The sequence below is a fragment of the Podarcis liolepis genome (assembly GCF_965112155.1).
Source record: "Podarcis liolepis genome assembly, chromosome: 13".
Taxonomy (NCBI): domain Eukaryota; kingdom Metazoa; phylum Chordata; class Lepidosauria; order Squamata; family Lacertidae; genus Podarcis; species Podarcis liolepis.
The window spans coordinates 4,934,167-4,957,946 of record NC_139573.1 but is presented as its reverse complement, the minus strand read 5'-3'; the positions used below and the strand labels follow the sequence as shown (position 1 = coordinate 4,957,946).

Genomic DNA, 23,780 nt, shown 5'->3' with positions numbered 1-23,780 from the left:
ACATCCTTACGGTACTTAAATCTACATCATGAACCTGGTTAGATGGGGGGGGGGGCGGAATATGACCATATCCCGAGCTCCTTCAGAACAAGTCATTTTCTACGAGTTGACTACCCCCTCCACACAGTGAATTTGCCCCCAGCCCCACCCACCATCCAAGTGCAAGGAAAATTAGAGCCCCCGCCCAGCCATAATAATAAACGCAACTACTCAAAGCTTCGTATCAAAGTTGTAGTCTGCATATTGACAAAACCGTACAAAGGAGTTTCGTCCAAATAATTCCCGCCCGCGATAAATGTGTCGCTTGAACAGCGTGCTTATATGTAACTTGGCAAGAGCTCAAGGTGGCTGCGGCTTAGTGTGCGTGCGAGGAAGAGGGCAGTAGGACCCCTAACCTTTCTGGAACTCGTATCCTGATACTGCTGCAAAAATTATCCCCGGGGACATCTAGAGGCTTCCATCTTCACCCGTTTGTCCAACCACAGAAATCCAAAGGCAAACATGTCCCAGGTAGCAGAGAGTTCCATGGGTTAAAGAAACTACTTGCTAGAGCTATTCTTGCCTCTTCCCACCCACCCCTTTTTGTAGGAGAACCCTTTCATACATAGAAAGGGCTAATTCCTTACTTTTTTAAATGCAAAGTTTTGCTTGTGGAGCAATTCCCGCTCTGTAGGAAACTCTGTAATGGGTCTTCAACTCCCCAGCAGCCCTGTTTGTGTGAACTGAAGGGCAGCTGAGGGGAGAAGCGAGACTGAAGACCCCCACTCCGCCCTAGCACACCGTCGCAAAGTCCTTCACCTCCAGGGTGAATTGTCCGTTTTTCCTCGTCAGCAGCTGGAGAGATTACAAATTCTCTGCGGGTGTGTTTAGGGCTTTTAATACCGGAAGCCGCTGGGAAATGAGGGTCTGCGTCCATCTTTCCTTATGAGCCGAAGTTTTTCTGTGCAGGGTCGTTCCCGTTCTTTGGAGGCAAGCGGGGAGACGGCTGCCGTTGGCCTCACCTCCCGCTTCCTGGTTCTCACTGGCATCTGGGTGGCCGCTGTGAGAACGAGATGGACTTCCTTGGGCCTGATCCACCTATAGAGCTCTGCTTATGTTCTGATGAAGGCTAGACACTGGGACTGATGCTGAAATTGGCCGTCTCCCTTTCCTTAAAATCACAGAACCACAGAGTTGAAAAGGGACCCGCAAGAGTCCCCTACATCCCGCTGCAATTCAGGAACGACAGCCTTGCCTCTGATGGGATTTTGCGCCTCTCCCTTTGCAACAGTCCTGTGCTCGGTGAGAGCCTGACGCCCCATTGCACATCTCACTGCGGCGACGTATCCCACTTTTGCTGCCAGGCTGAGACAAGTACATTCCCTCAAGCTTGCGTGTCCGGATCTTGCTGCTGTTGTTCTGTGCCCTCCCTCCCTCCCTAACCCACCCCACCCCACCCAGTCCCAAACCGCCCCCCTCCCTCCTCAAACCCAGACTTTCTCCACTGGCTCGAAATCCTGGCTGCAGCAGCACCCGGAGCTGTGGTAATGAGACGCGGGCAGGTTCTTGTAGACGGCTTTGCTGTAGGGGACGAGGCAGTAGCCCAGCTGGAGCCTGCGGGCCAGGCGGCAGTAGGCAGCCAGCGCCAAGACCAGGAGGGGCACCAGGAGGGTGAAGCCCACCACCAGGAGCGCCACGGAGGAGGCGTCGTTCAGGTGGGCCGTGCAGTAGGGCTCCTGGGTGTGTAAGAACTGCAGGGAGAGAGGGAGAGAAAGCCATGTTAGGGGTCAGAGGCCATCGGAAGAAGTTGCTGAATCCGGCCTGTGGCCGATCTGCTCAGCACATAGCTGTCAACCGTCCCTTATTTGGCAGGAAACTCCCTTATCCCAGCGCCGTGTCCCGCTGCTGTCCCTTATTGATGATGTCCCTTAAATTTCCCGGGTTTCATGCTCGCCTGGCTCAGGAGGCAAGCAGCGGCTCGGGATCCTCCTCTGCACGTGCTAGAGCGCGCACTGGCGCCGTTGTCCTGGCGCGAGGAGTTCCATCAGCCCTTCCCCACCCGGGGGGGGGGGAGAGACTCTTGCCCACGCCGCCCGCGAGCCCAGAGGTGGCAGCGGTGGTGGCAGCTGAGGAGGCAGCCTGAGGGAGGAGGAAGAGGGGATGGGGAAGGACACAAGGGCGGAGCTTCAGCGGCCGCCGCGGCGCCAAAACCACCTCATGCCGTATTGACAGCATCTGTCAATCCTACCAATGTATGTAACTCTTTACAATAGCAAAATCCCTTATTTTAGCTGCTGATCCCTTATTTTCGAGGCTGCTGGTCCCTTATTTTCAAATCTGTAAGTTGACAGCTATGGGTCAACAGCCTGTTCTCACAGCAGCTGACCGGATGCTTGTGGCAAAACTTCGACAGGACCTGAAAACAAGAGCATTCTCTCCGTCCTGCGGTCCAGCGTGTGCACATGCTTGATGAAGGTGGTTCCTTCCTGGTCACAAAGCTCCGTAACGCAGATCAGTTGCCAACCAAGGGTGCTGTGGCGCAAGTAAAAGGGGGCATCTCTTCCCAATCTGGCCGTAAAAGCCAGATGAGGCTGGAGGAAAGGGGTGAAAGGGCGTCATAAAACGAAGACCTTGCATGAGCAAGCTGGGAGGGCCGCTGTTCACGCCAACCCACGCTGCCCACGTTTGCAGGATCAGGCCAAAGGCCCGTCTCGTCCAGCGTCCTGATCTCACGGTGGCCAACTAGATCCCCCCAAGAAGCCTGGAGGAGGATGGCGAGGGGGCAGAGACGAGGGAAAGGGAGCTGGCTTCTTTCTGAACAGCCAGCTCCTCCCCAAATTTCAGGGTGGGCGCCAGAGACCCACACATCCATGCCTGGAATGTGCATCTCGTCCCCCACAAGGTTATCAAAGGCCCTGACCCTGGCATCTGGTTTTTGTCATGGCAAACAGAGTGGGAAGTCTGGACCCAGAGCCCCACTGAATCCTCTCCTCCCTCCCTATTGATCCCTTCTTTCACTTTGGGGTCTGTGTGTGTGTGTGTGTGTGTGTGTGTGTGTTTGTGTGATTGCTGAGCTCACCTCCATCGCCCATGTTTACAAGCTGCTGTAACTGAAATATCGCACCAGCTGGAGGGTTAGACTGCTCTCCTGGTCACACTCGGCTCCCCGTGTGGGCCAGTTCGGCCATGCAAGCACCTCCCGGCCGAGGTGGGCAGCAGAGCGAGGTGGTAGAGTCCCGAGGTGGCAGTGGCTGGGCTGTACCACCTCAGGGGGCAAGCGAAGTAATCAAATTTATAAAAACGCTTTTCAAGCCGAAAACGAGCTAAGCATGGCTGGCTGAGATCCTTTTTAAACAGAGGTGCTAGAAGTTTTTAATGGGGGGAGTTTTAATTGAGTTTCCTCCCCCCCCCCGAAGGAACTTTTAAGCCAGGGGTCAGCAAACTTTTTCAGCAGGGGACCGGTCCACTGTCCCTCAGACCTTGTGGGGGGCAGGACTATATTTTGGGGAAAAAATAATAATGAACGAATTCCTATGCCCCACAAATAACCCAGAGATGCATTTTAAATAAAAGCACACATTCTACTCATGTAAAAACACTCTGATTCCCAGACCATCCGCGGGCCAGATTGAGAAGGCGATTGGGCCGGATCTGGCTCCTGGGCCTTAGTTTACCTACCCATGTTTTAAGCTGGCACATGGCCCCCGTTGCCATGTGGTACAGTCCCACTCTGAAACCACCTCCTTTTTGCTGAACGTGAATTACAAAAGCCTGGGAGCACGAAGCCAGCGTCCTCTGCGGTGGTCAGCCTGAGATGGTTGTTGCGCTGGTGTTGTAGGCACTCAAGAACCAGCACAGCCACCCACCCGCCCGCCTGCTCGGGTTCGGCTTGGGCAGGCCACCCTATTTGAGGTAGGGCCGGCTCTGCCATTTGGGGGGGGGGGGGCCAAGGCAAGCGCTTTGGGCAACTGGGTTATCAGGCTACCAACACACTATTAGCACGCTGTCCCCATCCAAATAAAACTGGGAACTGTACTTTACCTCTCACAGAACTTCGATTCCCAGCACCCTTAGCAAACTAGAGTTCCCAGGAACCGTGTGTGTGTGTGTGTTAGTTTGTTTTGTTGCCAGTCCCTTTGGGTTGCAAGATAAAGCGACGAAGCAAATTTAATAAATGATAGCAATGTGTTCTAAATGTGTGTGCACACAGCAAATGGTTTAAGTTTTTTAATTTACGATTTCCCCCAAGGGAGAAGTCTTTGTTGGACCTTCTGCCTCAAGGGAACTAGGGCGGCTTTGGGGACTACGAAACACCTTGATATATGTGTGTGTGTGTGTGTGTTGTGAGCTAGGGGCGTTCATTGCTGCATCTCAGATGTGCCACACATATCTTGGGCAAAAAGGCCATTTCTCCAGGGCAAAACTAAAAAAAAAATCCTGCAGCGCTGCAAATGAGCAGAGCCACATGACACGTTCCAGGAGACTGGAAAGAGGATATCCCTCTGCAATCTCCCAAAGCCCACCACGAGAGGCTTAATCCGAAAGCATTCCAGTGTTGCTCCCCCCCCCCCCCGCCGCCTTCAATGCTCCCTTAGGGAAGACCACCCCCGAGCTCCTGTATCTGCCAGGCCAGTCCTGGGCCGGGTGAGGGAGCGTGGTCCCTGCCTCTGGAAAGGCAGCCCAAATCCCAGGCCTTTTTTTCTTTCCTTCCTGAAATCTAGAAAAGATGCCAGCAAGGACCTCACAAATGTAAAAAATAGGGACATCCAGCAGGGATGGTTGGAAGTGGAAGAGGGAATCTCTGCCCCATAAGAGACCGGTTCCTAAATTCAGCTTGGCCACTCTGGCCCACGGACCTCCATGGAGAAGGTTGTGCCTGTGACTGCTGGCAAGTCACCTCTCTCCCCAAGCCTCAGTATTCCCGATCTGTAAAATGGGTCCCTGAGGCAACACACAATCTAGAGAATGGAAAGAAGTTTACCAACAGACTTTGGGCCAGTGGCAAGCCGGGGGAAGAGAACTGAAGCAAAATGGGGAGAAGAGTTGACCGCCAACTCTGGAAGCAGGCAGAGCAGAAGTGGGGGGACCGGGAGCCCCCCAGACTGCTGGGCTCCACCTCCCACCAGCTCCAGCCAGCGAAGACAGTGGGCAGTGGGTCTATCAGAATTTGGATGGAGCCTTTCTTGAAAAATAATTCTTAGCTAGGATAAAGAAGGTCAAGCCCCTGTTCAGTTTTAGCACAATTCCTACTGCAGGGAGGAGGGAAGGAAAGAGTATTCAGGATGCGGCAAACCTGCAAAAAGTGTTGCTTTTTCCGCCCGAGGTCACGCAGAGAACATTTTGCCAGGATTTCGCAAGCCCAGGAGCTGGAAACACTGCGGAAAACTACAACCCTTTGCAATTAAGCCCATGCTCCGAAACTTTTAAGTTTGGGGTGGAATTAAGAACAAATGGGCCAAACGATTACATATCTGGCCTGGAAGTCTCTCTCTCCCCTAGGCCTGGTTGGAGGTTGTTTTGGATGTGTGCGAGGAAGAGTACCTCTGAGCTTGTGCAGAGTGCATAAGTCCCCCCCCCCCCCGCCACTGCCACCCAATGCTCCACGGCTGGGCTTGCCCATTGAAAAATATGCTCTGGAATAAACTACAACCCAAATTGAGCCCTGAGAAAGGCATATCTGTCCACACTGGCCTTCACCCCAACCCTGGCAAAAAAAAGCCCCCACATCTACTACGCAACGCCTCATTCTCTCACCCCCAAAGCATCAAAAGGCCAGGCTATTGTTTCAAAGAGCATTGGGGAGGGTTTACATAGTTTACACCCCAGTTCAGTCCTGCCAACGTCCTCATTTCTGACCCACAGCTCCCCGCTCATCTGCCTGGTCCTGATTCTGTGAGATATCGGTGGGAGGGAGGGGTGCTGTAGTAAAACGAGGACCACCTACCTTGGAATGGCACAGGAACCCGAACCCCAGCAGCACCCCGGCCGGGAGCAGGATCAGCCCAAATATGACCCCCACGAAGAGGACGTTGAGGCCCCCGACCAGCAGGTTCTGGACTGTGACCAGCACGGCACACGCCCAACAGTCCAGAGACCCTCGCAGCTCCAAGGCCCCCTCCCCGCCGTAGGGAGGGGGCGGCAGCGGGGAGACCCCCGCCCCACTCTCGTGTTCCAGGGACCCCGACACGGCTTTCTGCGAGCGAGTGTCCTGGCCCATCATCTCAGGCTGCCGGTCCCGAACTCTTGCAACAACGAGCAGAGACGCTCCTGCCTCGCCGCTTGGCTCCACAAATTATCTGGCATCCTTTATAGGCTTCCCCATCCATCTCCACCCCCTTTCAGCTGCCGGGGCTGGCCTCCACCTCTCCTGGATAATGTAGGAATGCAGACACACACACACACACACACACACACACACACAGAGAGAGAGCGCAAGTGCCCATCAAACACACCACCTCCCAAACTGGTCCAACCAAGAGATGCTTGGCTTGTTGCACCATTCCCAGAGGGTGGGAGGGAAGGGGGTCTCCCTGGGCTCAAATTCCTGGGATGTTTCTCTTTCCAGAGACCCACCCACCCCCATATATGCCTCCCCCTTCGTGGTCCATGCCTGCTAAGTCCCAGGCCCAGACCATGCTTGTAAAAGCGGGGGGGGGGGGGAGAGATCTGGTGCACAAATCGTAAACAGCGGAGACGGTGGTACCACGAGGCTGCACTGGGGTGCCAAGAAAAGGCAGATTTGACCCAGGGATGGGAGGCCTATCTCCTGCACAAGCACCTTCAAAACAAACAGGCGCTGTGCAAGAGCTGTGGCCTTCCTGTTTGTCTCAAGAGGGGCTTTTGCAGGAGGTTTATTCGTGGCACCTCGGCGCTCAGAGCGAGAGGGCACCGTTCGTTTGCCGCAGGAGCCGTATTGGGACAAAACAATGTCCACCAATTGAGGATGCAGAGCTAGCCATAACAGCCAGTAGCCATCGATAGCCCTCTCCTCCGCGAATTCATCCAATTCGCTTTTAAATCCCTCCGAGTCGGTGGCAGTCATTGTGTCCCACGGAAGCGAGTTCCCGTAGCTTAACTGGGACAAGAACGACGGCTTTATATCCGCGTACCTTTCCTAGTAAAAAAACATTCCGCCCTTCCCCAAACAATGAAGAAGAAAAAAGAGAGAGAGGCTTGTTTTAATGACTGGGCAGAGATTTGATGTATTTGGGCACACCAGATGCGAGCTTTTCGTATATCCAGGTTGGAGAAATGAAGGAAGACAGAAGTCGGCTGGTTTCTTTTTTATCTCTGTGAGTTAATTTAATTATTTATTTTTTTTACATTTACAAAATAAGATTTGCTTTCTCCTCGTCCCCCTACAGTACGATAAGAATCAATTTATGTGAGAGTGAGTTTTCTCAGAGAAGCGAGATTGTTCATCTGCTTTTTTTCAGTGTGTGTCTGTGATTGGTGAGGGTGGGTAAGGGGAAATCTGGAACTAAAAAAAGTGCAGGTTTTTTTTCAGAAGGAAGGAAGAGATTTCCTTCCTTGTGTAGGGTGGGGTGAGATTCTTCCATTTAAAAAAAAAAAGGGAAGGGGAATCAACAGATGAACGAGGATCAGGCTTTTGTTTCCCCAATCCAAACCCCGACCCCCCCACCCCACCCCCATGAGAAAACAGAGCACCATGTCAAGGAAAAAAACATCAACAGACAGAAAAAAAATATCTGAAAGAACATGTTAAGTAATTCAATAAAAAATTCCAGAGAGGAGCCAAACAAAAGAAAACCTGGAACAACAAAAGGAGACACTTTTTTTCTTCTTTAAAAAAGAATCAGGTACAACAACATTGTAAAAAGTTAAAAATAAAAAAGAGGCTGGATCAAACCCCAAAAGAGGACCAATAAATAGAGAGATCATTACCAAAAAAAAAAAGGAGAGACGTATAAATTAAAAAAGAGAGAAAGAGAAAGAACATTTACAAACTGCAAAACAATTTTTTGAGGCATGGAGGTACAATTATTTTTTTAAAAAAAAGAAAGGAAGAAAAATGACCCCAAATCTGAGACGTTTCTGTCTTCTTCTTTTTCAAATGGATCTGGGAGTTGTAACTGTAGAGTCAAAAGGGCAGAGAATTGGAGGAGGAAGAGGAAGGGGGGGGCAATGAATTCAGCCAAGGAATATATATATATATATATATTTATATATCTTGAGTTAAGGTTAAACGGATTTTATCAGCTGAAGAGGAGGCATTAAGGGTCAGAGTTAAGGGTCAGCCATAGCTAGGCAGGCAGAGGGCAGAGTTAAGGGGTCCTTGTTAGATTGCCAACCGCACCCCACCCCCTGCCCCCCACAAAAATGGCATAGGGAATTGGGGGCTGGGGCAATGGCAACACCTAGGGATAGGGGGAGGAGGAGGGGGAGAAATCAGCTCCCCCCCTCCCCTTTCGTGAAAAAGGAAAAAAAAATCTCCCATCTACCCGTGTGTCTGATTTGGGGGCGAGCACCACTCCCTCCGCACGGGGTTATTGTTTCCACCATATCCCAATCTCCTTTCGCACGAGGACTTCCTCCGTCCCGCTTGCTCCTCGTGCAAAAAAACTCGTATATTTTTTATTTTATTTTTTTTGTCTCGTTTTCTGTATTTTGTTTTTTAAAAGCAGTTTCTAATACAAACCAGGAATTTTTTTTCCCTTCTTATATTTATATATATATATAATATATATAAAAGGATGTAAGAAATCAAAATGTCCATCAGAATAATTAAAAACCACACGCGGGAAAAAATTCGCCAACCCTCCCCGGCTCCCCCCCCCTCCAATATATATAAATCAATGTACACTCTCCCCCCCGCCCCGCCCCGCCATATCCCGATGAGAAGTTCACCTAGAGAGAACTGAACCCATAAAAGTCCTGTGTTAAGAAACCCGTATTAATTTTTCTTTTTCATTTTTTTTTTGCTTGCTTCCGTTTCCCAAACTCTCTTTTTTTTCCTTTAAATTTCTGCCAAGAAAAACGTAATCGAAAGGAAAGGAAAAAAAACAAAAAACAAAACCAGGCACCCCCAAATTTAGACAGCAGTCTCTCTTTCTCTCTCTCATTTTCCGCTCGCTGGCATTCCACCCCGGCGAGAGAGACGGAAATTAATGCTCTTGAGAAGAAGGGAACTGTTTCGCCCCCCCTCTCGATCTGTTCATAGAAGCTCCCCGAAACCACCGCACCCCAATTCTTGTCCATGCGGGACGAATCCAGAGGCACAGTGGAATTTCGCCATCCATTTCGCTGCTCCATTCCGTTTGCTCTTTGAATTTTTTTGAGTTTTTTTTAAAGTTCAGGGTTTTGTCCCCCTGCTTTTTTTTAATACAAAATCAGCACCACCCAGGAAAGAAAAAAAAAACCAAAAACGAGAAAAGGTTCGTTCTGAAGAATAAATTAAAAAAAGGGGTCCGTCAGGAGAACGCCCCAGGTCACGACGCTTCTGCTATCTGCCCCCCCGGCTCAGGGCAGGTTTGAGTTGAGAAGGGCGGGTGGAGATCAGAGGCTCAGCTGCTACTGGAGGGAGAGGGCGGAGGGCAGACCATAGCAACCCCCCCACCCCACGCGAGCGGGGGGGGGGTGAGCTAGCGTGGAGAGACGGCCCAGACATCCGTGTCCAGGCGTGGTATGGCTCATCTGGAACTGGGCTGCGCAGACTGCAGGAGAAAAGGGGAGAGAGAAAAAAACCTACAATTAACAGCCTTTCCTTCCAAATCGTAACACCGTAAAGTTGGAAGGAGCCCTTGGGGTCATCTAGTCCAACCCCCTGCAGCAACGCAGGAATCCGTCCTCCATGTGACAGCCCTTCCGATATTTGGAGATGGCTATCGTATCTCCCGTTTCCCAGGCTAAACATGCCCCGCTCACTCAAAGGGCTTGGTTCCCAGACCAGTCTTGGTCGCCATTTCCTCTACACACCTTCCAGCTTGTCAATATCCTTTTTAAACCGGGATGCCCAGAATCAGACACAGTTTTCCAGGTGGGGTCTGACCAAGGCAGAACAGAGCGGGACTATGGCTTCCCTTGAAGCCGCTGGGAGAGATCATCAGGGGGTTTGCAGATTGAGGTTGAATCCTGACAAGGCAGAAGTACTCTTCTTGGGGGACAGGGGGCAGGCAGGTGTGGAGGACTCCCTGGTCCTGAATGGGGCAACTGTGCCCCTGAAGGACCAGGTGAACAGCCTGGGAGTCATTTTGGACTCACCGCTGTCCATGGAGGCACAGGTCAATTCTGTATCCAGGGCAGCTGTCTACCAGCTCCACCTGGTACGCAGGCTGAGACCCTCCCTGCCCGCAGACTGTCTCACCAGAGTGGTGCATGCTCTAGTTATCTCTCGCTCGGACTACTGCAATGCGCTCTACATGGGGCTACCTTTGAAGGTGACCCGGAAACTACAACTAATCCAGAATGCGGCAGCTAGACTGGTGACTGGGAGCGGCCGCCGAGACCACATAACACCGGTCTTGAAAGACCTACATTGGCTCCCAGTACGTTTCTGAGCACAATTCAAAGTGTTGGTGCTGACCTTGAAAGCCCTAAATGGCCTCAAAGGCCCAGTATACATGAAGGAGCATCTCCACCCCCATCGTTCTACCCGGACACTGAGGTCCAGTGCTGAGGGCCTTCTGGCAGTTCCCTCACTGCATGAAGCAAAGCTACAGGGAACCAGGCAGAGGGCCTTCTCGGTGGTGGCACCCTCCCTGTGGAATGCCCTCCCATCAGATGTCAAAGAGATAAGCAACTACCTGACATTTAGAAGGCATCTGAAGGGAAGTTTTTAATGTGTGACATTTTAATGTATTTTTAATCTTTGTTGGAAGCTGCCCAGAGTGGCTGGGGAGACTGGCTGAGTCGTGTTAAAATTGTGGTCGGCTCAGGCGCCTATATACTTTTCACAAGCGCTGCTGTCACGCCGGGTGTCCCTCACATCCACGCCAAGTTTGTGCAGCTGGTTATTCCTGCCTAACTGCAGAACCTGACATTCGTCCCTGTCAACATGCGTTTTGCTAGCTTGGGTCCAGTTCTCCAATCTGTTACAGTCACCTTGAATCCTGATTCTTTCTCCTACTAACAGAAACTGGGTTTTTATGTTTTATCCAGTTTTCATCTTACAGATCTGTTAAATATAATTCATAATGCAGTGGTGCCCCGCAAGACGAATGCCTTGCAAGACGAAAAACTCGCTAGACGAAAGGGTTTTTCGGTTTTTTCATTGCTTCGCTAGACGATTTTCCCTATGGGCTTGCTTCGCAAGACTAAAACGTCTTGTGAGTTTGTTCGCTTTTTTCTTAAAGCCGCTTGAAGAGGCGGACCGTGCTTCGCAAGACGAAAAACATCGCAAGACGAAAAGACTCGCGGAACGAATTAATTTCGTCTTGCGAGGCACCACTGTAACGATCAGTAATCCTCAGAGAGCCACTTTGGGAGGACACTAGAGTTGATTGAACAGCTCTGAAGTGCCTTGAAGAGCCGTGGTGACGTTTCCCTTGTCTGCCACTAGGCGGCACCCTCCTCTTTGCTTGACCAAATCTGCGATCCCGTGGGGCCTGCCTCTCCTCCTTCCCCAGACATATACTCACCAGGGTGAAGCTGTCATAGATGTGTATCAGTTCTTCCGTCTTGTATTGCTCAAGCACCACCACGCCGTGGAGAGAGGAGCTCCTCTTGCGGGCGCAGGCCTCACAGTGCACCAGGTACGTGTTTTTGCCCCCGTTTTCGCTCGTCACGAAAAGGATGTTGAAGACCTCCACCTGCGGGGAGCACACAGGGAATCAGCGACTGTCGCAACGGGACGTGGCCTTTGTCTCTAACCTCCTTGTCAACCTGTGCTAGGTAAGGATGCGCTGGGAGCCGTGGAAAGCAAGTTAAAGGCTTTCCTCCCCACCTCTGCCTCTAATCACAACTGTAAGCAGATTAGCCCCCTGAGGCTCAGCCCCACCCCTCCAAATTTCACCCAGGTCTGCTCCCCACACCCTCAGCTACTAGGTCTCCTTTAATTGCATGGCAGATCACCTCCTCCTGCTGCATCCCAAAATCCAAACCAAGAAGTTCTGCTCTTCCTTTAAATACCCTATTTTTCGCTCTATAAGACGCACCAGACCACAAGACGCACCTAGTTTTTGGAGGAGGAAAAGAAGAAAAAAAATATTCTGAATCTCAGAAGCCAGAACAGCAAGAGGGATCGCTGCGGAGTGAAAGCAGCAATCCCTCTTGCTGTTCTGGCTTCTGGGATAGCTGCGCAGCCTGCATTCGCTCCATAAGACGCACACACATTTCCCCTTACTTTTTAGGAGGGAAAAAGTGAGTCTTATAGAGCAAAAAACACGGCACCTCCCCGGCATAATCAATGCACCGTTTTTGGGGGGAAAGGAGTTTTCCAAGCCTGCCTTCCACTTTTGTTAGCAGTTAACAACGGCCACCCCTCCAAAAAATTAAAATAAAAGAAAGCATAAATGCCAGCCTGCCATGGTTTCTAGCGTTTAATAAGCAGGGATCTCTCCCAGCCGCCCCACTCAGCACTGCAGTCACACTCGAGGCAAACGACAGTATGGGGGAGCACCGAGAAGGGCAAGCCTTTTGTGTTTACTGGTTAAAACCCTTCCGGAAAGGGCGGGGGGGGGGGTGTTGCCCAAGCACATGCCTGCCACTGGCAGAGAACGCCAGCCGTGGCTCAAGGCGGGCAAAAGGAGCTGCTGCGGCGAAAGAAGAGAGCAAAACACAAAGCTTGCGGCCGCTTTCTTCTGCCACGGGGTGAGGCTTTCTGCCTGGGAAGAGGGGCAGAAGTGTGGGACCCAAAGAAGCACGACGCCGACACAGAACCAAGGGGGAAGGAGTTTTATTTCTTCTCCACCAACATAAATAAATAAAAACCGAGCTCTGCGCACTTGGCTGACGCGTCACATGCCTTGAACGCAACCTATTGCCGAGTGTCCTTCTCCGGTGAATCTTGCAGCGGGTTACTCTGGAAGAGAAGGCGTTGATCCGGCCTCGCCTGAGCGACAGGGAGGGATCCCCAAATCTTGGCATCTTCAAGGGATGTTCTTCCCTGCATCACCCGCCAGGATTTCAGCATAGGGACCCTTGTGATGGGGCAAAGGAGATCCACGACAGGAGTCTTTCTTGAGATGGGTGCGACTCTGGAAACAGAGCCTTCCTTCCTGCATCTCAGGCACTTCGTGCCACAAGCACTTGGCTTGGCTGACTTCCCCTTTCCCTGTGAGGCTCGGCCGACAACAAGCCCTGCTTCCTTTCCACTTCCAGGGGGTCAGACTAGATGACCGTGTGGGGTCCCCTCCAACTCTACCATTCTGTGATTCTGTGGCTTCTTTTAACCCAAGTCACTGCAGCTGAGTCCTGGCTCCATGGCTGAGGAGAAACTGCAGTCTCCTCCACCCAAATTCACGGCGGCTTCCTGGCTTCAGTCGGGTTGGCGCCTCACTTTTGACCCTGCCTTAAGGAGACTGCACAGCAGACATTCCTCCTTCGCTGCTTGAGCTGCGCTGTCTCTCAGGCTACCCCGAGACCTCAGGACGAGGTCCTTCAACAACATCAGCGGAGCTTTGCGACTGGATCAGGCCCGTTCAGCCTAGCATCCTATCCCTCCCTGCAATTCCCGGCAGCTAGGAGCCATGTTCCCTCAGACAATAGAGATAAGAGCACAGCCATCGAGGTGAGTAGCTGCTGACAGCCTCATCTCCCACGAATTTGTCTAATCCTCTTCCGGAGACTTCCAGCAGGGAGTTCCACAGGATGCCCTTAAAGCGTGTTCTTTCTTCTATCCATCCCGAATCTTCCAAGGATCAACTTCACTCTCTGGTCCCTAAGCTGCACAAGGCATCGTTTTATACACCTATTTAACCTTTTCGGTAAACTAAGAAGCCCCATAGGGGAAATACTCCAGTCCCTTAATCGTTTTGGTCGCCGTTTCCCAAACCTTTCCTATCTCTGCACAATGACACTTAATGAGGCGCAACCACCAGAACTCTGCTTGAGGTCCAGCTTCTTCCATCGGGGTCTTCCTTTCAGAGAGGGCAGATATAAAATTATATTTTCCTCCCGTTTTCATCATGGTGATCCACTGCAAGCCTTACGGGTGCTTGGGCGAGGCTTCTTAGTTTGAGACTCTTGAGGTGAGGTTTCGTAGAGCCGCGAGGTCCGACTTCACCATACGCTTCTGATCCTTCCGGAAGCTTCTTTTTCGCCACAGCTTTTTTTAAGACACGCGTTTCATACTCACTGTTTCGACCTTCCTAATCGCCTTTATGGCTTCTCGGGGGCCGTCAGGAATGAAGGAGGCCCGGGAGCCTCAAACTGGAGTTGGGTACAGGAGGTATTTTAAAGACAAGCAGGGCTCATCAAACACTGTTCACACCACAAAGGCCTAGGAAACCCTGCCAGGCCCTTTCAGTGGAAAGGCGGAAGGACTGTTTTCCAAAAAATAAAAAGTCTGTGGCGGGGGGAACGGAGTCTGTCACAGGCTAGGAGGACCTGCCGGCCGCTCTCTGCCCAAGAGCTCGGAGGAAATGGATCGCCGAGGACGGAAAGATGGCCACTTCCGTGGGGGTCAACTTTCAGAGAGCGTGAATGCGGAACGCAAACCTCGTCCCCACAGTCAGAACTGCAGAGAGGGCCGGACATGGAAGCCCAGTCAACTGAGGCTTATTCTGGGGAATGGGTGCACCAGGACTGGCGCTGTCTCGGAGCAGGGAGCGCCACCTGCGTTGCTGGCGCTGTGGCGGACCTGTGGAGAAGGGGCAGCGCCCTGGAGGAAAGCGAGGTTGAGAGAGGGAGGGAGCCTCACCCCCGTGCAGTTGCCACTGTGGCGGGAAAGAGAAAAGCGAGAGGAGCCGGAAAGCTTACGTCGCATTCGTTGCAGTAGTAGGCCGGCTCGTCCTTCACGCGGCCCTGGTAGGCGATCTTCTTGCCGGACCGGACGAGGCTCTCTTTCTGCACCTGGCAGTGCTTGATGGACTGCATCAGACAGTACCTGCGAGCGGGAGAAGAGGGCAGGGGTCAGGATGCGGCCGGGTGCACCTCTCCATGGGGACGGATGAAGCAGCCAACGCATCGATGTGGGGCATCAAAACCCCCCTAAGGGATTCTGTTAATTTAATTGCCTCTTGCATTGCTCCCCGAAGGTCAATGTGTGTAAAGGCTGCACATGTTAGAAACTGCATGGTTTTGGTGCTTTTACCTGCGCAGTAAACATCACATCTGTATTTAAACAGTAGCCGCGGAAGAGACAAGAGGGACGGAAAATGACACATCTGGGGAGGGACTCAGGCCAATTGGGGGTGGGGGGGCTGAGCTCTGTTGCTAGCCCAAAACTACTGGAAGCTCAAAAAATTGCAGCGCCTTTTTCTTCGCTTAAAGGAAGGAAGGACAGAAAGAGCTCAGGGGTGGGAAGAGCCTCAAGCCTTGATTTCCACCCCCCCCAACAACCCGCTCAAATTCATATTTCTTTTTCCTTGTTTTTATCATGTATTTTGTGTTTTAATGTTGTATCTTTATGTTGTGAGCAGCACTGAGATTTGTGGATGAAGGGTGGTATTCAAATTTAATAAACAAATACAAATTTTAAGGAAAGTTTTTTAAAGAAAGAAACAACACGCAAACTCTACACCCTATCGATTCACATTAAGTAAACATTTTGTCAGAGTGAACCTTTCCTTCCCCCAAATGCAAATGTAAAATATCTTTTGTTGACTGTGAATTGCCTTTCCCATAATAAATATTTTTTGTGGGGGAGCATGCCTTCCTCACTGAGTTGGAACATAATTTGGGCAGCCCAGGACGTCCAGACACGGTTGCACACTGGCCAGGCTGGTGCCCCGGGGAGATCACTTTGGTGCTGCTACTAACACAGCGGTTTGGACTTCACCTCCGGAAGTGCACTCCATTGTCTGTTGAGACAGACGGATGCCAACACCATCGTCAGCTGCTATTGCAAAATCCGTGTTTGTTTTCCCAGACAAACTTCGACTCCTTTTCCAGCGCAGGGGATAAAATGCCTAAGACTGCATCTCTTATTTATAACGCAACGTTTCTAGCATATGTTAATTAAAAAAATATATCTTTGGAACATACGGTAACGTATTGCCTGTTTATCTGTTCTATAGATTACACACACACACACACACACACACACACACACACACACAACCTGCGTTTTGCACAGCTGTTGAAACGGGCCGGGGGGAGGGAGACGGGACCCGTGGCCCTCAAGGTATTGCTGAGCCAACATCCAACAACATCTGGAGGGTGAAAGGTCCCCCACATCTGGGCTAAGGGAACAAGAGGCCTGCCCATCACTCCCGCCACCAAATGATGGAGACCCCACCTGCAACCAAAATGAGGCTGGGGTCCTCATCATTTCAGCAGAGGGCCCCCTGTGCCTTCCCACTGAAGGCCCCTCGTATCTGGTCCCCAACCAAGAGACTTTTGTGCAAGAAACTGCCCAAGGCGCAGATGCAAAAAAGCAGGAGGGACACGGCCAGGAAAGGTTGGAGGAGTTGCGGGGGGTGGGGGGGCAGAACCGAAAGCCCTCCTCACTTGATCATTTTGTACAAGTCGGGGTCACTGATCTTGACGGTGCGGGCCACGTTCCAGGAGACGTGGATCATGGGCACAATGGACTTGACGTTCTTCACCTCGTTCCATTCGTAGCGCTCAAGGGCCAGCTGGTACTGGTAAGCTGTGAGGGAAAGGGAAGAGGTCAGGGGGGCAGGAAGAGGACGCCCCTCCAGGCAAGGAGAGGACCACGTCATGGAATCTCCTGCCGCCGGTGCCCTTCCACTGTTTGGATTCCGTTCTTAGACCGAGGTAAAGTTCGCAAACCGGGACACTACTTCCGGTTTTGCGGAGTTTGTAAATCAGGACTGTTCTTAAACCGAGGTACCACTGTAATAGAATCCTGGAGGCAGGACATGACCCTGCCCTTTATAGAGTGTGGGGCTCCGGGATCCCCTTTTCAACTCCCCCTCCTCCCATCCCACTTTTCAGGACCCCGGTCATCCAGTTAAGTTACCTGTCAGGGGACCGACGTTCCAGGCGATGTTATTACACCACCCAGTGGCCTGAACCCAATGCACCGTGCCGGCGTTGATCCACACGAGGTCTCCGGGGCGCTGGATGAAGCGGTAGACGGGGATGTTGGACTGGTAAAGGTCCTCGAGGATAGGCCACCACGAGCCGGTCAGGTAGTCGACACCGTGCCTGTGGGAAAGCGGGCGTTGGGGTGACGAGGCAAGGGGGAAACCACCCGGAAAGACTTCATACGTTCCCCTATGATGGTCCCACGGAAGTGGGCAAAGCAATGAAGCACCTCTTATGCCCCCGATCCCAGGAACCGATCCCCCAAATCATCCCCTTAGGGCAGGGGTCCACAAACCTGGCACCCATGGGTGCAACAGCATCCTCAAGGTATTCTCCTGGGACCCACAAAGCCTCTGGCCACCCACACACACTGACTCTTGGGTCATGAGATGGCAAGAGGGGTAATAATAATAATAATTTATTTATACCCCGCCCATCTGGCTGGGTTTCCCCAGCCACTCTGGGCGGCTTCCAACAAGACACTAAAATACAATAATCTATTAAACATTAAAAGCTTCCCTGAACAGGGCTGCCTTCAGATGTCTTCTAAGAGTTTGGTAGTTGTTTTTCTCTTTGACATCTGGTGGGAGGGCGTTCCACAGGACGGGTGCCACTACCGAGAAGGCCCTCTGCGTGGTTCCCTGTAACTTGGCTTCTCGCAGCGAGGGAACCACCAGAAGGCCCTCGGAGATGGACCTCAGTGTCTGGGCTGAACGATGGGGGTGGAGACGCTCCTTCAGGTATACAGGACCGAGGCCGTTTAGGGCTTTAAAGGTCAGCACCAACACTTTGAATTGTGCTTGGAAATGTACTGGGAGCCAGTGTAGGTCTTTCAAGACCGGTGTTATATGGTCTCAGCAGCTGCTCCCAGTCACCAGTCTGGCTGCTGCATTTTGGATTAGTTGTAGTTTCCGCGTCACCTTCAAAGGTAGCCCCACATAGAGCGCATTGCAGTAGTCCAAGCGACAGATAACCAGAGCATGTACCACCCTGGCAAGACAGACAGCGGGCAGGGAGGGTCTCATCCTGCGTACCAGATGGAGCTGATAAAGAGCTGCCCTGGACACAGGTTACCTTTTTCTCCCCTGAACAGACCATAGAGTTGAAGAAGGAAGTTGCAAGAACGGCTTCTTTTCCCACTTCCTCTTCAAGTTTTCAGCTTAATTTTACTGGATTTGACTTCTGTTCAGTTCCCAAAAGCAAAGTGTGCCTGTTTTTTTGTTTTGTGTTTGCTTGTTTTTGTGTGTGTGCTTTCCCTCTGCGTGCCTCTTGAGGTGGTAGGGGTTATCTGGGGAAGATAAGTGACCGGGGGGTGGAGCACACCAATGGCGCTTGCTCAAAAACCCACCAGGAAACCCTGGTACCAGCGAGCCCTCCATCTTGCATAAGCTTATGTGACATTTATACAGCAGCAGGGACATGACACGCTCTGAAGACCCTCACCTGTCACAGAAGGCGCTGATGTCCTGCCAGTAATGCTCGTGGACAGCAAACCACTCGCAATCTCCCGGCCCGATGTTGATGTTCACGGAACAGAAGTTGTTGTTCTCCTGGTGCCCTGGAAGTTGGGGGGGGGGCAACAGGACACAAGTTATAGCAGAGGTTCTCAAAGAGTCTGGCATTAGAAGATGGCAAGTGCGGCAGGAAGATTTGAGGACAATCCTAAACATTTCAGTGTCAAAACAAAACTATTTTTGCTTATTTGCAAATTATGGATAGATATATTTTCAAAATGAGAGCAAGAAATGGATACCGAGGACAATATTGTTGTGGTTTTCAAGTATGAAAGATCGGAAAAGAGAAAGGCATCTTTTTGTTGATGAGCAGATAAGAGTTTGTTCGTCCCAAATTGGACCTAATATAAATGAGATTCCCTGGCAAAAGCAAGCTCATCCCTCTCACTGTATGCGTTCATAATTATCTGGGGGCAGCCATGCTGTCAGATTGCCTCTGCTGAAGCGGTGGGAAGCAGAAAACTTGCTCGCATCCCTGAACCAGGCTAGCAGCTGACCGTTCAGAAACTGGACCTGAGTTTTGGTTTTCCTCTTCCCTCCCCATCCCTTTCCTCCTGTGTGTCGTGTGCCCCCCCCCCCCGAAACGTAAGCCTGCAGGCAGGGGCTGCCTTGTTACCTACTGCCTTGGGCTGTATGTTAGGTGTTCTGAAGAGGAGTTTGGATTTGATATCCCGCCTTTCACTCCCTTTTAAGGAGTCTCAAAGCGGCTAACGTTCTCCTTTCCCTTCCTCCCCCACAACAAACACTCTGTGAGGTGAGTGGGGCCGAGAGACTTCAGAGAAGTGTGACTGGCCCAAGCAGCAGCTGCATGTGGAGGAGCGGGGAATCGAACCCGGTTCACCAGATTACGAGTCCACTGCTCTTAACCACTACACCACACTGGCTCTGCAGACCTTTTCCGGCTGAAGAAAGGGGGGGGTAAAGGTATACTCTAAATAAAACCACTCAATCAATCAAACAACCCAGCCAGTGGCTATCGCCGCAGCTCATGGCCTTACCTGGTGTGCGGCTTCCAGGCACTTTCATGTACAGCTGCACCGTGTTCATGCCCAGGATGGTGTGCCCCACGTGACTCAGCATGTTGCCCGTCGACGTGACCCGCATGAAAGCTGGCAACTTGAGAAGCTCCTGCAACTGCGGTTTCCACCTGTGATGCATATCAGGGGAGAGTGGTCAGCTGCGATTCCAGCATCGCAGGGGGATGACATAGGTGGCCCTTCCACAATTCAACAGCTATTAAGATTAGTTTTTGGGAAACTACTTTCTAAATATTTATCATAACACGGATATGTACAGTGGTGCCCCGCAAGACGAACACCTCGCAAGACGGAAAACCCGCTAGACGAAAGGGTTTTCCGTTTTTGAGCTGCTTTGCAAGACGAATTTCCCTATGGGCTTGCTTTGCAAGACGAAAACGTCTTGCAAGTGTTCCAATTTTTTTTTTGCTTTCCCCCCCTTTTTCTAAGCCGCTAAGCCGCTAATAGCCTTTTAGCCGCTAATCTGCTAAGCCTTTAATAGCCGCTAAGCCTTTAATAGCCGCTAAGCCTTTAATAGCCGCTAAACCGCTAATAGGGCTAATCTGCTAATAGGGTTGCTTCGCAAGACGAAAAAACCGCTAGACGAAGAGGCTTGCGGAACGGATTTATTTCGTCTTGCGAGGCACCACTGTATTCGTTTACTGATTTTTTGCATTTATTCGCTGCCCTCCATCTCCCTTTTAAAACGAAAACACATCATGCACATCTTGTTGTCCACTGGGGGGCAGCACTGAGAAGCAATCAGGTTTCCTTCTAGTGACAACAACCAAATAATAATAATAAAAAAATGGGGTTGGGGTGGAGACTGGGGGGTGTGGTGGAGAGCTTCACCTGCAGTGACCAGTTATGACCACTGGATGGAAAGCAAAGAGCTCTGTCACAGTGAGAAGGTGGCATACAATGCAATGGCAAAATACAGCCACGGGGAGGCAGCATGGAGCATCATAACAGAGGGGGGGAAATAATTTCAGGGCATGGCTACAGAGGTGAAGCACCAAACAATATTAAGTCTCCTGCCTGCAATGACAAAATATGCCACAGAGGGGCAGCAACGAGCAATGTTAAGTCTCCTGGCTGCAATGGAAAATTATGGCCACAGAGGGGCAGCAACGAGCAATATTAAGACTCCTGCCTGCAATGACAAATAATGGTCACAGAGGGGCAGCAAAGAGCAGTGCTCTCATGTCTGCAATGACAAATTATGGCCACAGAGGGGCAGCAACAAGCAATGTTAAATCTCCAGTTTGTAATGACAAATTAAGGCCACAGAGGGGCAGCAATGAGCAATGTTAAGTCTCCTGCCTGCAATGACAAATTATGGCCACAGAGGGGCAAGCAAAGAGAAATGCTCTAATGTCTGCAATGACCAATTATAGCCACAGAGGGGCAGCAACAAGCAATGCTCTCATGTCTGCAATGACAAATTATGGCCAGAGGGGCAGCAATGAACAATATTAAGTCTCCTGCCTGCAATGACAAATTACGGCCACAGAGGGGCAGCAACAAGCCACAAAAAAACAAGGTCACTGAGAGAGCACAAGACTTTTAATCTCAGAGTTGTGAGTTCAAGCCCCGCGTTGGGCCCAAAGAATCTATGCTTCCACAATTCCATAAAATCACAACCCTCATTTTCTTGCAGTCAAAAGACACAAGGAAAAACAACCCTGGCCTTTCACAGTGAAAAGGCGGGGGTGGAGTTGGAGGCAGTTAAAGAGCAAAGCGGCAATTCTCACCGTTTGGCATCTGAGAGGTCAATGTTGGTCCCAAACTTGATAATCTGGTGTGGTTTCTGGTCTGGGTTGCTGCAAAAGGCAGAAAGGAAGAGTTAGGATGCAGGAGGTGCAGAGAAGAGAGATGGGGGAGAATTGTCCCCCTCCCCACACCATGGCCCATCAAAACCCTCCATCCGGGCCCATAGAAATAATAATAATTTACCTCCGAACTGCCCCTTCCCAAAAGTGTAAAACCCCCTCTCTGCCTTCTGTACCGCTCAGTCTTCAAAATTCACTCGTAAAGCATTGCAGGGGGCTGGATGACGTGACCCGATTAAATCATTTTGGGGGTGCAGCTGCCTGGCTGACCCTGCCCCGCAACTCACGCCCTCTTTTATTTGCTTTCAGTTTTAAAGTGTTGCAAAGCCGTTCCTCCAGCAGAAATCCGACCCCCGCTCCCGGAAATGAACAAAAACGGCAAATTCCTTTGAAAACACAAAGAAAGGACGCTCTGGCAGGACCTCCTACCTTGGGGGCGCTTCAGTGGTGCTGTCAGGCTCATCTGCTTCCTCGTCGTCCGTCTCCTTGTCTTCCTGCCTCAAGAGACAGAAAGGTCAGATCAGGAATCCTCGCCACCGCCCCCCAAAAAACCCCACCCCAGACAGGAAGAGGCATTTAAGCTCAGTCACCCAGGGAGAAGAGAAAGACCTTCGCCCACCAACCCTTAACACTGCAGGAATGCGGAGAACCCTCCCCAGCCCAAAGGGTGGCTTGCTCCATCTCCCAAAGGAGAGGGCCGGCCCACCCTTCAGCCTCTGGGGCTTCCCTGGGCGGCCACCGGTCGCCTCGGGTAGCAGCAGCAAGGGGGCAGGCACCCCTTTCCGCTTTGCCTCAAGCGGCAAAATGCCTTGGGCCGGCCCTGGCATTAGGGGTGTGGATAACGGCTCCGAGAGATGGCCCCGCCTGCCGCCTTCTCACCTGAAGGGACTCCTGGAAGGAGGCCGCTTGATACTGCGCGTATTTGGCGATGGTGGTGTGCGAGCGGCTGCTCTCGCAAGGCCACACCTGCTTCGTCCCGGAGAGGTCCCAGTTTTCGTCTGAGGGCTGCTGGACCTGCGTGCGAACCTCGACGGCGTGCTCCCCGCTCGCGTCCACCAACGTCTTTGTGCTGAACAGGCCCAGGTCTGAGGGGGGAGCGGGTGTCATGGCGGAGCTTCGAGAGAACTCTGCCCCTCTGCCCCTCCCTGTTTGCTGGCAAGTTTATGGCGCGAAGCTCACCCCCTCCAGGCTTCCCCAGCCTGGTGCCCTCCAGATGTTTTTGGCTGGGAGTCGGAGGCAAAAACACCTGGGAGGTGCCCTGTTTGGGGCTGCCAAAGACCTCTGGGAATCGTGACCTCTTTTTCTTTTCACTGCCCCCCACAAGGAAAAAGCCCCCTGCTCCTGAACAACCAGATTGCAAGGGCTCACCCAGATACTCACTGCCTCACCAAGATCACACATCCCATTTTGTGGACGTCTTTTCATTAAGAGTACAGTCGTACCTTCGTTTTCGAACAGCTTAGTTTGGCTCCCGAACGCCACAAACCCGGAAGCAACTGTTCCGGTTTCAGAACTCATTTTGGAACCCGAACGCCCGACAAGGTTTCCAATTGGCTGCAGGAGCTTCCTGCAGCCAATCAGAAGCCGTGCTTGGGTTTCCGAACGTTTTGGAAGTCGAACGGACTTCCGGAACGGATTCCGTTCGACTTCCGAGGTACGAATGTACACACTACCCGCTCAAAAATCTATCCGACCCCAAAGCCTCTGATTTCAAATACAGACATACCTCGGGTTGAAGTAGCTTTGGGATAAGAATTTTCAGGTTGTGCGCTGCGGCGACCCGGAAGTAACGGAGCAAGTTACTTCCGGATTTCACTACTCGCGCATGCGCAATCAAAATGACGTCACGCACATGCATGGAAGCGGCGAATTGTGACCCGCACACACACAGACGTGGGTTGCATTCGCTTCTGAATGCGAAGGAGCTCCAGAACGGATCCCATTCACATCCAGAGGTACCACTGTACAGTACGGATCACATCCTGCATGGGGGTTCGGTCCTGAGACTTCCATGGATACACAAAACCCCTGCAAACCCTGTCCTGTGGTTGGTGGGTTAGGCAGGCCCAGAAAGCGAGGTGGAGAGCTGAAGACTTCTCTCCTCACCAGGTCCTCCCGCTTTAACCAGTGCAGAAAGAGCTTTTAAGCTCCCCAACTTAGAATCATATGAGTGGGAAGGGTCTAACCCTCTGCAAATGCTTGCATTCACCTTGCGGAATTTCAACCAGCCAGCCTCCAAGCATGCGTGGCTGAAATTGTGCAAGTTAAATGCATGTATAGTGCGATCGAACCTACACAATGCTGCAGAAACGAACACACGCTTCTCT

General features: G+C 51.6%; 2 protein-coding genes across 9 annotated transcripts in view; both read right to left on the bottom strand.

Annotated features, from left to right (window-relative positions):
• Positions 1–217: 217 nt before the first annotated feature.
• Positions 218–6,405, bottom strand: TMEM88 (transmembrane protein 88). The gene is made up of 2 exons (XM_083472900.1): positions 5,924–6,405; positions 218–1,730 (listed from the first exon to the last, which is right to left on the bottom strand). The coding sequence occupies exons 1-2, from the start codon at positions 6,197–6,199 to the stop codon at positions 1,464–1,466; spliced, it is 543 nt and encodes a 180-aa protein (XP_083329026.1). The 5' UTR covers positions 6,200–6,405; the 3' UTR covers positions 218–1,463.
• Positions 6,406–7,255: 850 nt separating this feature from the next.
• KDM6B (lysine demethylase 6B) overlaps positions 7,256–23,780 on the bottom strand; it is a 103,377-nt gene continuing 86,852 nt past the window's right edge. For all 8 annotated transcript variants that reach the window (XM_083472453.1, XM_083472458.1, XM_083472452.1 and 5 more), the window contains 10 exons: positions 22,333–22,538; positions 21,883–21,947; positions 21,376–21,444; positions 19,604–19,752; positions 18,535–18,649; positions 17,024–17,211; positions 16,549–16,690; positions 14,857–14,983; positions 11,577–11,747; positions 7,256–9,653 (listed from right to left, as the gene is read on the bottom strand). In XM_083472453.1, coding sequence (XP_083328579.1) covers positions 9,630–9,653; positions 11,577–11,747; positions 14,857–14,983; positions 16,549–16,690; positions 17,024–17,211; positions 18,535–18,649; positions 19,604–19,752; positions 21,376–21,444; positions 21,883–21,947; positions 22,333–22,538 — 1,256 coding nt within the window. In that variant the 3' untranslated portion in view covers positions 7,256–9,629. The remainder of the gene's footprint in view (positions 9,654–11,576; positions 11,748–14,856; positions 14,984–16,548; positions 16,691–17,023; positions 17,212–18,534; positions 18,650–19,603; positions 19,753–21,375; positions 21,445–21,882; positions 21,948–22,332; positions 22,539–23,780) is intronic.